Source organism: Electrona antarctica (genome assembly GCF_951216825.1).
Source record: "Electrona antarctica genome assembly, contig: scaffold_200, whole genome shotgun sequence".
Classification (NCBI taxonomy): Eukaryota; Metazoa; Chordata; class Actinopteri; order Myctophiformes; family Myctophidae; genus Electrona; species Electrona antarctica.
The window spans coordinates 80,283-99,361 of NW_027637729.1; the positions used below are offsets into that span (position 1 = coordinate 80,283).

General features: G+C 40.4%; 1 protein-coding gene across 1 annotated transcript in view; it reads left to right on the forward strand.

Annotated features, from left to right (window-relative positions):
* Window positions 1–2,498: 2,498 nt before the first annotated feature.
* LOC306918708 (uncharacterized protein) overlaps window positions 2,499–19,079 on the forward strand; it is a gene marked incomplete at both ends in the record, with an annotated part of 37,948 nt that continues 21,367 nt past the window's right edge. Inside the window, 5 exons of the mRNA XM_079531580.1 lie at window positions 2,499–2,547; window positions 6,990–7,082; window positions 7,618–7,773; window positions 8,457–8,600; window positions 9,720–9,977. Of these exons, the coding sequence (XP_079387706.1) occupies window positions 2,499–2,547; window positions 6,990–7,082; window positions 7,618–7,773; window positions 8,457–8,600; window positions 9,720–9,977 (700 nt within the window). The remainder of the gene's footprint in view (window positions 2,548–6,989; window positions 7,083–7,617; window positions 7,774–8,456; window positions 8,601–9,719; window positions 9,978–19,079) is intronic.

A 19,079-nucleotide genomic window follows, 5' to 3' on the forward strand; every position in this document is an offset into this window, starting at 1 on the left:
ACAAACACTGAGATCTCTGCAACATCTTCGGGGGCTATATTTATGTTGTGTTATTTGTTAACTCAAGCGTTCAAGTTGAATAAAGGTCAATATAGAAAGTAAATGTTATGTATAAACTTTACCTTGTATTTAGTTTTTAGATTCTCCCATTTTTTCGCAGCCTGTTTGGATGTTGGAAGTGGCACCCCCTCCATTTGTTTAATGATGAAGCTTTTAGGAAATATGCCATGGGTTAGTTGAAACGTTTTGCTCAGAATAAATCAATACACGTGGTATGCTACTCCATGGACCAGTAGCTATTGGCCTAAATACATCATGTCAAGAAGACCTAGAAGCAATAAGCCTAAAATAGGTGACATTTTGGTGTGGTAGGCCCATTTACTAAACAGCCTTTGTTTTATTCATCTCCTTAATTATCAGTGAAGTATGCAAATGTAATTGCTTGTTGGTTGAGTGTGACATGTACAAAGGTGAGTGTTTGTGGATGGCAAGTTCAACATGGAAATAAATAATACTTACTCCCAAGCTTCTGATGAAGAATTCCTTTTGTTGGAAATGAACATGTGTTCATATTTTGCCGTGAGCATGATAAGCTCTCTGGTGCGAGAGGCAGCCCCTGTGAATATCCAAAGTTTCAATTCATAAGTCTGTTGGATATGGTAGACTATTTGAAAAAAAAATTGAAAAATAACTTAACTCAACACTGTGCAGGCATAACATTTTTTGTTTGTAGATATTGCATCGTGTATTTTTTTGTGTGACATGTGGATTTCATTAATAGCCTATCCACAATTCATGGACATTTAAAAAGAAGACTATATGTCAAAAGGGACATTTCATAATTCATGGTGTTTATAATTAATTGTGTTAAAAGGTGTGTTGTGATTTACTTTACAGTTTTTCACGGTGTCTTAATACACTGGGTAAATAAAGTGCCCTTGTGAACTTCAGTTGGAGCTTAGTTGATCTACATCAGATTGTTTAGGAGCAGTAATACACAACGCAAATGTAATTTATTTGTGGTGGTACTTACATTTGTAGGTCGCGGTGTATAGGGCTGCACACGCCAACCAAGTCTAGATCGGCATAGACTCGCTCTTGAGGGCTTTATACGCCACTTCCACTCAAGGCTGATTGGTTTCGGACGGCACTTAATATGGCGCAGCCTCGCGTGAACGCGCATATCGAGGGCAAGTGTGTCGGGCGAGTGGCGAGTTAGCCCCCTGCTACTGTGTTCGCCCCCTGCTACTGTGTTCGCCCCCTGCTACTGTGTTTTGCGGTGAGCGTTCTAGTATCCCGTACTATGGCGAGCATGAATTAAGCAGAACTGAGCTCATGTATGTGTCGTACTCTTATATTTTTGTTTCATGCATTTTCTCCCTAAGCCATGACCAAGACAAAGAGGCGCAGCTGTCCCCACTGTGGGGTTGAAGCCATGACTAAAAGAAGTGCAGCTGTCCCCACTGTGGGGTTGAAAACAATGCAGCCAAGAAGTCATGTGGGACCTGCTATGGAAGCCTCCTGAAAAGGAAGGCCTACAAAGACAAAGATGACGCGTTAAAGGAAAAGGACTATGGGATGAAGCTTATAAAGCATGGGAATGCGAGCAGAGTTGTGGGCTCTGTAGCGGACCCAGCTGGCCTTTTAAGGATGAAGTCTGAACTGATGATTTTGAAGTTGCTTTATTCATAGATCAACGTAGAACTGGGACAGAAATAAAATACAATATATCAATGGTCATACATCACTACATTATAATCCATAAACAGTTCAAATTTCAGGCACAGGCATCTCATACATCACTAAAGTACATTACACAATACATAAACAGCCTTCTGCATACATTTAACAATACCAATAACAGTGCAAGCAAATCAAATAAAATACCTTGTCCCCCTTTCCAGCTAGGTGCTATCTTCTGTGTATCAGTTAGTTCTATAGTTAGTTGGCATTTGACCGTTCCTTTGGCCTTCCTTTCCTTAGCCATCCATAACCAACAAACTTCAGCCACACCATTTGTGTGCTGTCTGTTTCAAGCCTTCTCTGTACTGAGGCAGCATTTCCTTGTTTTTAACTCCAGTGCCACAGCTGAGCTGGGTCCCAATTATCTGATTCTCATCAGCTGTGATCAGTTGTTGGCACAATGTCTGTTCCAATGCCTCACAACACTGAATATATACACTAAACAATAAAGGTATTACCTGTGGGTCCGTTACCTGCCCATCTAATATCGGGCGGCTGTGGCTCAGGAGGTAGAGCAGGTCGTCCAATGATCCCTGGGTCGGCGGTTCAAATCCCGGCTCCTCCTGTCGACATGTCGAAGTGTCCTTGGGCAAGACACTGAACCCTACATTGCCTCCAATGAGTCGGTCGGTGCTAGCTTGCCACCATTGGTGTGTGCATGTGGGAAGTGAGGACGCTGGCGTCGACTGTTCGCCGCATATGATTATTATTTGATTAATATCATATCACTGTCGTATGTCGGAATGACTGGGGAAATGGATCAAATCTGGACACACGATACAGCTATAATTTATTTGTCAGATGGTAAGTCCACTGATGCGTTCTTGTGATGATATGTTGTCATGAAATATTAAATGATTCACGGGACATTTGGAGTTACCGAGGCATGCATGTCATGGCGTTCATGTTGTGATCAATATACAGTAGCCTACAGTATAGCCCTATTGGCCCCACAGCCGATCAGCCTAAGTTTTAAGCCATGCTCTGCAAGCCAGCTCTCATCCAAAGGTGAGATATGAGCAGGCTGCCTCGTTGGGAACAGATGCACGACCATTTTGTCGTGGTATTTAATATAAGTCACACATTCAACAAGCTTTGAACTGAGCAGATTGGGCAGATTGGCCAAAACACCTTTAAAACGGCCACATTTTGCATTTCTTTCACCATAGTAAATGCTACTTTCATGGACTGAAGAGGGCAGTTTTTTATAGACGGGTAAAGGGGCAGTGGCTGAAGCCTATGCACGTGCCTGCCTTTTCTTAACGGTCACCAGTGGACCTAGAATACAGTGTTTTGGGGGTCTTCTCCTGGCTGGCAGGCCAGCCGGCCGGAGGATTGACATTAAAGATGTGGATTGATCCATCATGATATGCTGTGGTCTCACTCTTTCTACCAACACCTCTTAGTGCGGCGACACATTCCCATGATGACAGTCTGTTAAGATGTGATCTTTATTGTCTGTATATATGTAAATGATAAACCCTTATTCTGAAGTGCCACACCGGAAGTACCGGATATGCCTGTTACCCAATGTGTATATAATGACGCTGCTAATAAAGATGCTCGAGTTATTATGGTCACGAGCTGAATGTAAGTGCTGAGTCCTCATTCTTTTCCTCCGTTATGTTTGTTTATTCCGACTAGCTCCAGGCTATCTAGACTCTTCCTTATCGCTGTAATGGCAGCTCTGCTAACACAGTCTATACAGAGTATCTGGTATTTTTGTAACCTCCAAAAGAAAAACTAAAAACAAGAACAAATTATATTATGAGACCATCACTGCGTCAAATGTAATTCAATTTTGTTTTACAGAAAATATACAATATTCAAAATTGGCCAAATCGTCACCTATCTAAGAAAGGATTAGAAATACATTTTCACAAGTTATTAAGGGGTCAAGCTAAATGGCCTATGGTCCCTTATTGTAGTTGTCTGTTTTTAAGGGGCCGTGCCCGAAGTGCCTGGCCCCTTAAAAACAAAATTGCATTTCTGGCATAACCGTGCAGTCGGTTTTCGTGAAACTTGGCAATATGGTAGAGGGGTATGCTAAACGGTGAGAACGCAAAGCCCATGGCCATTGGCCAAAGGGTGGCGCTATAGCACTCAATCAAAAATTTGAACAGGTATAGCTCCGTTGGACCGTCAACAATAAAACTTGGATAGACATTATGCGTCTCCTCATGTCGAACAACTTTCGTGTTCTGACTTTTGACCTCTGACCCTGGCTAATGCTGCATTCACATGGAATCAGTCAAGCAGTAGATGGCAAACCGTAAGTTATTTTAGTGGACGGGAGCAGGACGGTAAACGGAACAGGACGGCACGGCAGCCTGGCAGCCAGATCCGGTGACGGTAGCGGCAGACGGCATCAATGTTAAAATATTTAATCTTTTTACCGTGCCGTCCAGCAGGTTTTGCCGTTTGCCGTCTACCGCTTGCCCGATTCCATGTGAATGCAGCATTAGATCACCCACTATTTTGAATTATACATATTTTCTTATGTCAGCGCTCCAGGCCAAACCATGCAGTTGTTTTTCACGAAATGTGGCAATATGTTAGAGGGCTATGTCACCCTGCTTAGACACAAAGCCCACAACCATTGGACAAAGGGTGGCACTGTAGCACTCGATTGAAAATCAGGAATAGCTCATGAACCACCAGCTGATGAACCACCAGTAATAATTACTAGGTAATTAGTACTAATACATAGATAATAATTTAGACTACCTGATGTTGGTGTCCAGTTATCGGTGGTGGACAAAGTAGCCTACGTATGCTCAAGTATTCCTTTTAATGACAAATTAGTGAAATTACAAAGTACCTTTTCCATTTAATATCAATGCATCATGGATTCAAATTGTCAAAAGTGTGCAAATAGCTTATCTGTCTGTCTGTCTGTCTGTCTGTCTGTCTGTCTGTCTGTCTGTCTGTCTGTCTGTCTGTCTGTTGTCACAGCCCCTGTAGTTGGCCTACTAGGGCCTGTGTGTATTCCTATAGGCCTAGGTCTTTACTTCCCACAGGTCCTGAGCAATTGCCAATCAGTGCATTGGGAGCACCTGGCCAGTGGTCCCAGTGTGTTCTATAAAGGGCTGGGAGTTGGCCGGCCTAACTCAATTAAATTAAATTCATAGGAGCTTTATTGGCATGAGAAAACATTAAAAAAAACGTTTACATTGCCAAAGCAAAAGTGGAACAAAACAATCAAGATAAAACAATACAATAAACATGTAAACAGAGCTGTGTTATATTAACACTTTGAGTGAGACTATAAAAGATTGTGCATTTTCTGTCAGAGATAGTTAGCCTATACATCCGAGACGTTTTATACTTTTGAAAGTTAACAGCAGTATTTCAATGTTGTTTAGGCCTAAACATTTGGTGGTTTTCAAACTCTCCTTGGGTGATTGTAATCTGTGCAGGGAAGTACATGTCTCTGATGTCTTGGTACAGTGGACAGACGGTTAGGAAGTGTAGCTCAGTCTCTACCTCGTTTTGTGTGCAGTGTGTGCATAGTCTTCTCTTGGGAGCCAGGTCTCTCTCTCTCCTTCCATGAGAGCAGCAGCATTTGTTTGCACCATTCAACACCCTACATTACATTTACCACACATCCACTCACTTACACTACTGATCTACTGATTAACACAAGCCACTTAATACTTTAGTATTGTTTGATGCATACGTTTATTATATTGTAAATCAATATTGGTTTGTGCACTTTTAAACAGCTGTGTGTCTTCCTCCTTTGTTATGGCCCAAGAGCCAGGTCATAACACTATCTATCTATCTATCTATCTATCTATCTATCTATCTATCTATCTATCTATCTGACAGTTACACACCTCCACCACCAGGGGGCGAAAGGCATTAAGGCAACAGTGCCTGAATTCTTTATTGCGCATGCGTGGAAACTTTGACCCGGTCGGAAGTACTTGTTTGCATCACGTGGCCACGCCAGTTGTTTTGATTTCCACGGTAATGTTGTTGAACAAACATGTTGTCGTGCCTCTCGGGAATTGTTGATATTTCTGCCTTCATTACACATTCTATATTACAGTAGGAACAGCTTGGTGGAAATGTCTCCTAAAGGAGGTGACAAGCGTCAAATGGAGTCTGTACGGCTGAAGATAAATGAACAGCTAGCGTCGGTGGGAGAGGAGATATTGTTTGTTGTGGACAAACAGCGTGGCGCTGCTGATGTTTGTAGTGTGGAGCTCAGCGTCAGAGTGTTTGTGCTGGAGCGCCTCAGCGCGGTGGGAGAGTTCATGGTCAAACTCTTCCAGAGAGAGATGGAGACACTAGAAACTCTGCTGGAGACACAAAACAAACGGCTGGTCATTGATTTTGATATGGACATCGATCTACACACTGCAGGTTAGTAGACTCTGAACAACACCAGCTTAGCTACAAGTAGCATTAAGCTAGTTAAACTAAACTACATTTACCAGTAGTTATACACTAGCCCTAGAATGTCTGTGATCATACATAAATTACATATTCCTGTAAACACAGCCATAGATCGGATGCCTCTGCTCCCAGTGAGCAAGGAGACATGGGCGGCATAAATGTGCTCCACGCTCTGTTTGTACTCACCCAATACATAATTCCAAAGACGTGGAGTGAGATATTGTCCTCTAGTTTCACATCCATGTAAAAGTTCAGGCAGAAAACGCTTGTTTATTCAAATATCTGATCTTTTCAAACATCTCTCATATATTTTCCCGGGCTGCACACAGACGACATTTTCTCAGGGCGAGGGGTCCGGAATGACAGCTGGACTTCCATGTATGACAGTCACTCGTAGGGCAGGGTTTTCTGCTGCAGCCTAGGCTCCAGAGTCACAGGCACGGTGCGCACAGTGCCTTTTAAATCCATTCTCTGCAGCTGTAGGAAATTTATATCAAACCAAAAGAGCGCGTTTCATAAGGGGGCGTATTATATTCTAAAAGACAAGTGTAGGTTACATTAATGATGATAAAAAAAACTTCGGCCACATCAGTGAAATAATGTCCGATGTCGGGCATCGGTGCCTAAAATTACGGATACATCGGTGAGACCGATGTCAGGCTCTACTCACAACGCCTTGCTCTGCCAGGCGTTGTGAAGAGATTCAAGACACTTATTTTTTAAACGATGGTTATCCTGACAAAACAAATAGGAGAATAAATGTCATCTTTGAGTTGACAAAAACACTTTGAGTTACTCTGCTGATGCTACCTTCTCTCACCTCCTTCTGTCTGTGTGTAAAGAGGTTTCATCTGAATATGAGGAGAGGAGATCCATTCTGGCCCAGGAGGAACCACAACCTCCACAGATTAAAGAGGAACAGGAAGAGGAGACTGGTGAGTCAACTTTGACATTACTACGTAGGAAGATGTGGTGCAATACTCTCTCAGGTAACAACTCAAAAACAACTACAAAAACTGTTACCCAATAAAAGCATTACACTTGTTTACCAGAGGATCTTGTTCAATTCATCAAAACATTTAGAGATGTACATATATACACTTCTATTTTTCCAAAGAACACAACAGGAATTCATCATAAAGGAGGTAATAAGGGAAATATACAGTGAGGGGGAAAAGGGGTGGTTGTGGGTAGATTACATTAATGATGATTAAAAAAATGTTTTGGCCACATCGGTGAAATAATGTCCGATGTCGGGCATGTCGATACATCGTTGAGACCGATGTCGGGCTCTACTCAACACCTTACTCTGCGAGGCATTGTGAAGAGACTCGAGACACTCATTTTTTAAACAATCTTGACAAAACGAATAGGAGAATAATCTTTGAGTTGACAAAAGCACTTTGAGTTGCTCTGCTGATGCTACCGTCTATGCTACCGTCTCTCCCCTCCTCCTGTCTGTGTGTAAAGAGGTTTCATCTGAATGTGAGGAGAGGAGATCCAGTCTGGTCCTGGAGGAACCACACCCTCCACAGATTAAAGAGGAACAACAGGAGAGGAGATCCAGTCTGGTCCTGGAGGAACCACAACCTCCACAGATTAAAGAGGAACAGGAAGAGGAGACTGGTGAGTCAACTTTGACATTACTACGTAGGAAGATGTGGTGCAATACTCTCTCAGGTAAAACACAATGATGTTTTTATTAGTATTATTCTAACAAGACAGAAACTGTAAGGATAAAAATATAGTTTGGTAACTCATGGTCCCCTAAAAGACACAGACACACAGCATGTTTCCGCTTGTGCCACTACATAAGTATAGAACAACAAGTTTGAACCCATAATCATGTTTAGCTATTAAGATATTTGTGCGTGAGACTTTTAAGATTTTAAGCACGAGATATGGTACTGGTCCACTCAAAGGGTTAAGTGATCTGTCCAGGAAGGTTCTAATCATCAATCAGCACCAGACACTTCATTCAGGAGTGGTGGATTCTTGAGCCACAATGGTTCTGCAGGCTCCACCTGGGCAACGGTGGTGCTGCAGGCTCCACCTGGGCAACGGTGGTGCTGCAGACTCCGCTTGCAGCTTGAATGGCCCTCCTAAAGGCCTCACCATGGGTGTGTTGGGCTTCCTCCTCACGGAAGACACAGGCTGGGGCGCCAACCCATACTGCTCCCGGGTGCCGTCTACATTCTGGCTTTCACCCGTCTCTCCAGTGGTCACCAGACTACTCCTGGTTGTTCAGTTGTTCAGTAAACCCTTATTGAATGATAAGTACAAGTTTTTTTTACTGGTGATTTCCACAGAGCACCACAGGGAGAGGTCTACAGTATCTAGAGAGATGGCCTCCAAAAGACATTCAACGTTGTCAGAGGAACAGCCAGAGGTGGACCAGAGACGTGGACTGTTTGATGCGAAGATGCAACCTGTAGTAAAGTTGTACCGTATAGGTATGTGCTGTTTTGTTTACTTACTTACATAAAGGGATATTTCACTTTCAAAATAATTGTGGGTAATGTTATCGTCTACTATATTTATTTTTATCAGACAAGCCCATTGTAACTTCAAACTCCATTTGAACCATCGTAGATACACAGAAAACACCCATCCCTGGTTCTAGTGAATGATATTGTCCTTCCTTAGAGCAGGGGTTCTCAACCTGTGGGCCGGGACCCCTCGGGGGGTCGCCAAATTATTTTGGGGGGTCCCCAAATTATTAAAAAAATAATAATAATCTTTTTTTTGCAACTGAATGGCTGGAAAATGGAAATGAAAAGTTTACATGGTACACATAGTGCATGCATACACCTCCCTAATGATTATATCTGGTTTCAGTATTTATTTATGGTGTATTGTCTCTATTATTAAGGTTATTGTAGCAGTCAATTTATATTGGGGGTCGGGAGGGGGCTGGGCGGGGTCCCGAGACATTGCCAAAGCATTTCCGGGGGTCACCGGCCAAAAACGTTGAGTACCCCTGCCTTAGAGGGCCATAGCTGAATGGGTAGAGAGCCTGTCTAGGAAACAGAATGTACCACAGTGATGTTGTTAGGTCTGCAGTGGGTCCCAGGACCCACGGGTGGGAGTCCTAGTAAAAATTGTATATATATATATATTTTTTTTTTTTAAATTGTAATTGTTTGATATTATTGCATTTATACAAATCATGCATCAATTCAAGATTGAGACCTGGAGTCACCACTCCACACTATATGTATGACACACTCAAAAATCATTGTATTATTGGAACATGTTTGTTGAAACTTCCAACAACCAGTTTGAGTTTGTGTCAATTGTTTCAGTTGTCTTTTCTTTTTTTCTTGTAGTGTAATTTTGTCATAACCTTCTGTTGAACACGTATTACTTATTTGTAACTATTTAAATGCAACATTATAATCAATACAAACAAAATATGTCTTCTAAAATCTTTACTTGGACAAGTAAGTAAATGTAATGCTCAAAAATGTAATGTCAAGCCCTGAAAACTGTCTTTGATTAGAAATGGAGAAGATGATGTTCCTCCAAAAATGCAAACATTAAATGTTTTTCTCTCTTTGTCTTTTTTCTAGCCGTCCCGCACCTCCCTGTGTGTAAAGAGGAGGTTTTCACTGAACAACCGGAGAGGACCTCCAGTCTGGTCCAGGAGGAACCACAACCACCACAGATTAAAGAGGAGCTACTTCAAAGACCAATGGAGGCTGATGGGTCAAACTTGACATTACTAGCAGTGAAAAGTGAAGATGATCATGATGATGAAAACAGAGAGACAGAGCCTGTAGCCGGCACCTCAACCGAACACATGAAAACACAAGCTGATGTGGAGGACTGTGGAACATCACAACCAACTAGTGACAACCAGCTCCTCTCTTCACACTGTTCTGTATCTGACACTGAAGACAGTGATGAGTGGCAGGAGACCAGTGAAGGTCAGTCAACTTTAAACACACTGAAGTCACACAAGACACAACATGTGGAAGGACAAAGATTGTCTTTGAACAGCAAGCTGTCCAAGGACTTAAAATCATCAAAACATATTCACTCCATGAGGAGCCACACAGGGAAGAAATGCTTTAGTTGTACAGACTGTGAAAAATGTTTTTATCTTAAGGCAAATCTGACTAAGCACTCAAGGATTCATACAGGGGAAAAGCCATTCACTTGTACAGTTTGTGGTAAAGGCTTTATTCAGAGTGGTGATCTAAAAACACACATGAGGACTCATACAGGGGAAAAGCCCTTTACAATTCAATTTCAATTCAAAGGGCTTTATTGGCATGAGAAAACATACGTTCACATTGCCAAAGCAGAAAACACAATACAACAATACATCAATACAATCAAAACAAAAAATATGTACATTTGAACGTCAGAATCTTCAATAGATCAATTTCTATATTGTACCAAGATCACTGGATGCAGGTATAGTGCAGGAATATACACAATGATTTACATGTAACGTGTGTGGTAAAGGCTTTGCTCTGGGTGTTAATCTAAAAAAACACATGAGGACTCATACAGGGGAAAAACCATTTACTTGTAAAGTGTGTGGCAAAGGCTTTGCTATGAGTGGTCATCTACAAACACATATGATGACTCATACAGGGGAAAAGCCCTTTACTTGTAACGTGTGTGGTAAAGGCTGTCTTCACATCGGTAATCTAAAATTACACATGAGGACTCATACAGGGGAAAAGCCCTTTACTTGTAATGTGTGTGGTAAAGGCTTTGCTCAGGGTGTTAATTTAAAAACACACATGATGACTCATACAGGGGAAAAACCCTTTACTTGTAATGTGTGTATTAAAGGCTTCATTCATAGTGGTGATCTAAAAAACCACATGAGGACTCATACAGGTGAAAAGCCCTTTACTTGTAACGTGTGTGGTAAAGCCTTTGCTAGGAGTGCTACTCTAAAATCACACACATGGACTCATGAAAGGGGAAAGCCCATAGACACATGAGGACTCATACAGGGAGGAAACCCTTTAGTTGCAGTTGGTGCCAAATGCGTGGTCAAAATGCACATCTGAGGATAATGAGGAGGAATCATACAGGGAAGAAGTGGTTAGTTGTAATAGTAATAAATGCACAATTTCCCCATGAACCCATTTGAGTGGACACATGATATAACATCATTCATTCTATTCCAGGATGACAATGACAGTTAGATACTAAAGCAGTGGAATCGCATAATCTGACAATAGAGCATCACAGTCCCGCCCCTTTCAGAACGAAGAGGGCACCAGAAGAGAAGTTCCCATTCATTACTGTACTGTAACAGCATGCTGGATGGAAACCGTGCATGTCAAAAACTGTAAAAGTAGCAAATCTACAATCTCTAAATGTGTTGTGCTGCGTCTGGAGCTTGCAGATCTGCTATGTGTTTATACCAGTTTTAGTCTTCTTAACGCTAGACCACAAACCCTACAACACTAACCCCAGAACTCTTAACAAACGTTAAAGGTAGACAATAACTGTCTGTTGGATACATAGCATTTCTTCCATGATGGAGTGCCAGGAGGGATAGCGAGGGAATTGTAAAATAAAATGATAAATGGCTGGTAACATTGTCAACTGTGTACATTAACGTCAAATGAGTTTATGCAAGTCCATGAAGTACCTCTAAACAATATGTACATTGTCTTTGTTTCCAATTCAGTGTTGCATCATCAGTCTGGCTTCCCTGTTCTACCAGAGGTGAATGAACGAAGATTGGCTAAAAAAAAATGCCACTGCTGTGATCAGTGTGGTAAACGCTTCCCTACAATGTCCGGACTTAAAATACACCAGCGAATGCACACTGGAGAGAAACCCTATGGATGTGATCAGTGTGGACAAAACTTCTCTCATATGTCAAGCCTTAAAAAACACCAGCGGATTCACACTGGAGAGAAACCCTATGGATGTGATCAGTGTGGACAACACTTCTCTCGAATGGACAAACTTAAAAGCCATCAGAAGGTTCACACTGGAGAGAAACCATATGGATGTGATCAGTGCGGACAACACTTCTCTCAAATGGCAAACCTTAAAACACACCAGAAAGTTCACACTGGAGAGAACCCATATGGATGTGATCAGTGTGGACAACACTTCTCTCGAATGGAGACACTTAAAAGCCATCAGAAGGTTCACACTGGAGATAAACCATATGGATGTGATCAGTGCGGACAACACTTCTCTCAAATGGCAAACCTTAAAACACACCAGAAAGTTCACACTGGAGAGAAACCATATGGATGTGATCAGTGTGGACAACACTTCTCTCAAATGGCAAGCCTTAAAAGCCACCAGAGAATTCACACAGGAGAGAAACCATATGGATGTGATCAGTGTGGACAACACTTCTCTCAAATGGCAAGCCTTAAAAGCCACCAGAGAATTCACACTGGAGAGAAACCATATGGATGTGATCTGTGCGGACAACACTTCTCTCAAATGGACATCCTTAAAAGCCACCAGAAAATTCACACTGGAGAGAAACCCTATGGATGTGATCATTGTGGAATACACTTCTCTAGATTGTCCAACCTTAAACGCCACCATAAGGTTCACACTGGAGAGAAACCCTATGGATGTGATCAGTGTGGACAACACTTCTCTCTAATGGCCCACCTTAAACGCCACCAGAAACTTCACACTGGAGAGAAACCCTATGGATGTGATCAGTGTGGACACCACTTCTCTCAAATGGCAAGCCTTAAAAGCCACCAGAGAATTCACACTGGAGAGAAACCCTATGGATGTGATCAGTGTGGACACCACTTCTCTCAAATGGCAAGCCTTAAAAGCCACCAGAGAATTCACACTGGAGAGAAACCCTATGGATGTGATCAGTGTGGACAACACTTCTCTCAAATGGCAAAACTTAAAATACACCAGCGAATTCACACTGGGGAGAAACCCTATGGATGTGATGTGTGTGGACAACTCTTCTCTCGCATGGACATCCTTAAAAGCCACCAGATAATTCACACTGGAGAGAAACCATATGGATGTGATCAGTGCGGACAACACTTCTCTCAAATGGCAAACCTTAAAACACACCAGAAAGTTCACACTGGAGAGAAACCCTATGGATGTGATCAGTGTGGACAACACTTCTCTCAAATGGACAGCCTTAAAAGCCACCAGAAAATTCACACTGGAGAGAAACCTTATGGATGTGATCATTGTGCAAAACACTTCTCTAGATTGTCCAACCTTAAACGCCACCAGAGAATTCACACTGGAGAGAAACCCTAATCATTCTGATGTGTGTGTGGAAAAGCATTTTGTAATTCAATAATGTTTGAATTTCCAGGTTGTACACGCTGAATTTAATCTGTTCCCTTCTGGTCGGTTAATTAACGCCATGAACGCACATATATATGAAATATAAATCAGTTTGGTGTTACATATGATTCATTAGAGCGGCTGAGAAACACTAACCAAGTGTTGCATGATGAGCATTATGGTATTTTTTAAGCAATTGTCTATTAAGAAGGGTAATATAATAACCCACAAGTTGATTTGTTGATTAATTGCAAGTAAACTTAACACACTGTTTATGTACTATTTATCATTCACTGAGTCAATTATTTTCAGAGAAAGTAGCCTGTTAGACCAAATGTACTGTGTTCTGCCATTGTGCTGATTTCCTACATCTTTCTATCTAGATTCTGCTTCATTACATTCATTACATCTGACCTTACCATGTTTATTATTGTCATCATTTTCTTATGCTGCATTGTCTTTGCGGAGCATAACCACTTACATTTAGCTGCAGGCAGAAATCTCAAGTGTCTCAAGTTTCAATATTAATTGTATTCTCAATGCTATTGTTTCACCATCATTTGACCTGTAGATTTGCTGTAGGTTACATTTAGATTATATGTCTTTTGTCCACAATTTTTGCCATGGTGTGTTACTTTTCTTAGTAGGCTACATAATTAACAATTACACTATAGTGACACATTTGTTTATTCCTTTATGTCTCTGTTGTAAATAATGTAAATAATGGTTGTGCAGTCACAAATAAAGACAAACATTCAAAGTTGAGAGGTGTTTTTAGCTTGAGTTTATAAGAGTACAGTGTGTTAATTTCAATAACCATTTGGAAGGCAATATTGTAATGTAGGAGCACAACAATTTTGCAAGACTAACTAAGATGTTCTTATGAACAACCACATACTATTCTATTAACACAATATCACAAACAGCTGTTCCTTCACCAAAGCTGAAAGATTTGGAGCAATCATGTGCAAATTAGGTGTCTATAGGGACCTGATTGCCCAATATATCTAATGAGTTTGGTTTTAAATGTAATGCAAAAGTAAATCACCACAGGACATGAAGAATAGTTAGAACTTTTGCCACACTGCAACACTAGCTTTTAAAGGACCACTTTTCAACCTACCTCCATACCACCTTTTTCATCATAATCATACCCCTAGACCAATATGTTTTGTTTCCCCCTGCCTTGAATGAGGGTTTCCTCTTTCTTTCGCTTCTGAACTGTAATTGTACTTTTTACTTGTTTTAGTTCATCATTATGATGTTTGTGTTTCCTGATTTGTGCAAAGCACATCGAACTGCCTTGCAGATATTTTATATAAATAATTAGGATAATCATAATGTTTTCTATAGAATATGCTTTGACTCTGACAGTGTCTGTTCTTGTACTGGATATAGTTGAGATTTATTAAATAAAGTAAAATGGTTCATCCATAATGTGATCATAACAGGTGATCTGTCCAATGCCAGACAACCAGTGACCATTAACATTTTAATCGCTGCATTTGAATGCCTTGTCTATAGTGAATAGACAGCCATCATCATTTGCCTATTTGCATTTTAACCAGGAGAAAGAATGTGGGTTGGTTCATTATTTAGTCTCTGTTGTTAATAATTAACCATGTAATCATAATATGATTATTATAAGAATAATGACATATCCTGATAATACCTTACACTACATGGACACATGTTTCTACACATATGCAGATTCCACTGTAAATAAAGTTAAGAAATCAAATAAAAACAATAGAGCACAATGCGACTTTGAGGATTTGGAAATAGATTACTTTGTTGTTAGGCCTTGACCATCGTTTGTAGTAAAAATGCAGGTGAAAACAATGTTTTCAAAAAAACACACAAAGAAGATACAAATAAGAGTACAGAAGGTGTTTATATATAAATTATATATATTTTAAGTCAAGCTGATGATACCTAAATGATCCAATAGGCTACTGTTCACCCTGGAATGTTGTGTTATATTTTAAATAATAACATACTAACTCTGACTGTGATCATTTCACAATGCATTTAGGCAAATATATAAAGTACATTGTATTGTATAAATAACATTTTAGTATAATGTATCCTTTTAACAGTGCAGGGGTCCAATGCCCCCCACCCCCTGTTATCTATGTCTCTTTCTAAAATGCACAAAAAATTACAATTAATCAAAAATAATCACCATCCAGTAAATCTACAATCAACATGCTCATATACATGTAATGTATTCATAACGGTTTAGCCTTCTTCACGATAGAACGCTAACCCTAGAACACCTAACAAACGGGAGACAATAACAGTCTGTTGTATAGGCTACATATAATTTGTGCCATGAGGGAGTGCCAGGAGAGATAGCGACTGAAGCTGTAAAATCAAATGATAAATGGTTGGTAAAATTGTCATTTATGTACATTAATGTTGAATTAGTTGCAAGTCAATGAAGTAGCCTAACAATATGTCCCTTGTCTTTGTTTCCAATTCAGTGTTGCATCATCAGTTTGGCTTCCCTGTTCTACAAGAGGTGAATGAACAACAAAGCTTGACTAAACAAAAATGCCACTGCTGTGATCAGTGTGGTAAACGCTTCCCTACAATGTCCAAACTTAAAACACACCAGAAAGTTCACACTGGAGAGAAACCCTATGGATGTGATCAGTGTGGACAACACTTCTCTCAAATGGCAAACCTTAAAACCCACCAGAGAATTCACATTGGAGAGAAACCCTATGGATGTGATCAGTGTGGACAACACTTCTCTCTAATGGAAAACCTTAAAACCCACCAGAAAATTCACACTGGAGAGAAACCCTATGGATGTCATCAGTGTGGAAAACACTTCTCTAGATTGTCCAACCTTAAAAACCACCATAAGGTTCACACTGGAGAGAAACCCTATGGATGTGATCAGTGTGGACAACACTTCTCTCTAATGGCAAACCTTAAAACCCACCAGAGAATTCACACTGTAGATAAACCCTATGGATGTGATCAGTGTGGACAACACTTCTCTCGAATAGACAGCCTTAAAAGCCACCAGCAAATTCACACTGGAGAGAAACCCTATGGATGTGACCAGTGTGGACAATGCTTCTCTCACATGCAGAGTCTTAAAATCCACGAGAGAATTCACACTGGGGAGAAACCCTAATGATACTGATGTATGTGGAAAATCATTTTGTAATTCAAATAATGTTTGAATTTCCAGGTTGTACACACTGAATTTAATTTGTTCCCTTCTTGTCAGTGTGGAAAGAGATGTATTAATTCACATCATGAACGCACATATATTTGAAATATAAATATGTTCAGTGTTTTATATAGTTTCTTTAGAGCGGGTGAGAAACATCAGCAAATCCACAAACCAAGTGTAGCATGATGAGCATTATGGCATTTGTTAAGCAATTGTTTTTTAAGAAGGGTAATATAATAACCCACAAGTTGATGTGTTGATTAATTGCAAGTAAACTTAACATACTGTTTTTGTACTATTTCTCATTCACGGTTAGACCAAATGTGCTGCCATTGTGCAGATTTCCCACTACATATTTCTATCTAGATTCTGTATTTCTGCTTCATTACATTCATTACATCTGACCTTAACCCTAACCACTTGTCCATTTACATTTAGCTGCAGGCAGAAATCTCAAGTATCTCAAGTCTCAATATTCATTTTATTCTCAATGCTATTGTTTCGCCATAGTTTGACCTGTAGGTTACATTTAGATTTATTTTTATTTTGTCTTTTGTTCTTTTTGTTTCCATGGTGTGTTACTTTTCTTAGTAGACTATATCATTAAAAATGTAAATAATGGTTGTGCAGTCACAAATAAAGACAAACATTCAAAGTCGAGAGGTGTTTTTTTTAGCTTGAGTTTATAGGAGTAGAGTGTGTTAATTTCAGTCAATAACTATTTGGAAGGCAATAACACACCTTGTAATGTAGGAGCACAACAGTTTTGCAACACTAAGTAAGGTGTTGTTATGAACAACCACATAGTATTGTATTAACACAATATCACAAACACCTGGTCCTTCACCAAAGCTGAAAGATTTGGAGCAATCATGTGCAAATTAGGTTTATATAGGGACCTGATTGTCCAATCTATCTAATGGTTCTGCTTGAATAACAAGATGGAGATGAGAGGGACTCATTCATACAAGGACATTAACAGAGTTGGGCTTTAAATATAATGCAAAAGTCAATCACCACAGGACATGAAGAATAGTTAGAACTTTTGCCACACTTACAATTTACAACACTAGCTTTTAAATGACCACTTTTCAACCTGCCTCCATACCATTTTTTTCTACAATTTTCTTTCACATAGATCTCTGTCTCAGTTTCCTGTCTCTACACTCTATTATAACATGAAAAACATGAAGGCAAAAACACGTATTTAAAGGAGGAAGCAATCAATAAAAAGGAAACTGAACAGTGCATACAAGGTATTACTATACTGTTATGTTCTGGTAGAAGTTAGGCAAAATACTCCTTTAAAGACGGAGTGCCACAATTGTTCCACCCTAAAACATGATCATCAGGTATTATTACAAAATAAGGGGGAAGTGTACAGTAGGCATATTTGTTAAAATCATGCTTTTATGTGGACACGCCCACCAGTTCATTAATTATGCCTGGTTTGCCTGGTGGGTGGTAATCCACCTGAACTGAAGCCGCACCCACAGCTGTAGTTGTATGATAAAGGGGGAGGGGTTAGGGGAGGGGCTGATAGTGTCGTGTCACTATATTACTGTTTATTTAATTGGCCCGTTTCGACTGTCAATGGTTCAGCCTCCAGGAAGAAACCCTAAATACAAAGTTAATACACCATTGCACATAAAAACGACTCCAGGGTGTCTAATGAACATAGACACATGAAAAACACACACACGCATGCAGCCACGCACGCACGCACGCACGCACGCACTCACGCACGCACGCACACACACATGCAGCCACGCACGCATGCAGCCACGCATGCCACACGCATGCCACGCACGCACACACACACACACACACACACACACACACACACACACACGCACGCACACACACACACACACACACACACACACACACTTTAACTGTGCGTGAAAACACACTGTAGTAATGGAAAGACATGCCCAAAATGAGGACACACCTTCTTGTTACCAAATCACTGAATGGTTTTACAGTTTACAATGCAGTCACTGATTGTCTCTGTGTAGCTCAGTCAGTATAGCTCCCGCCTTCGGTCCACAAGGTTGTGAGTTCAAATCCCGGTACAGACAACTCAGCTCGTCAGTCTCATTTGTGCATGTTGTTCTAATTGCGCATTGTTCTTCTTCTATCTTGGTCCCGCTTTATCGCTGCTTGCAGCTATATTATTGTCATTATAATGGTGGTCATATTGTCATTATCATTTTGATAACAGTGTATATATATATATATATATATATATATATATATATATATATATATATATATATATATATATATATATAGGTACCCGAAATCCATCATAATCCCACCAAAAAAGCATCAATAACCGCTAATAACCGCAAACGTGCACACGCGCGTTTGGCGGTGGTGGTACTTGGAGTGACAAATACAATCTGAGGTGGTACTTGGTGTAAAAAGGTTGAGAACCACTGATCTATCCTATGGTGTA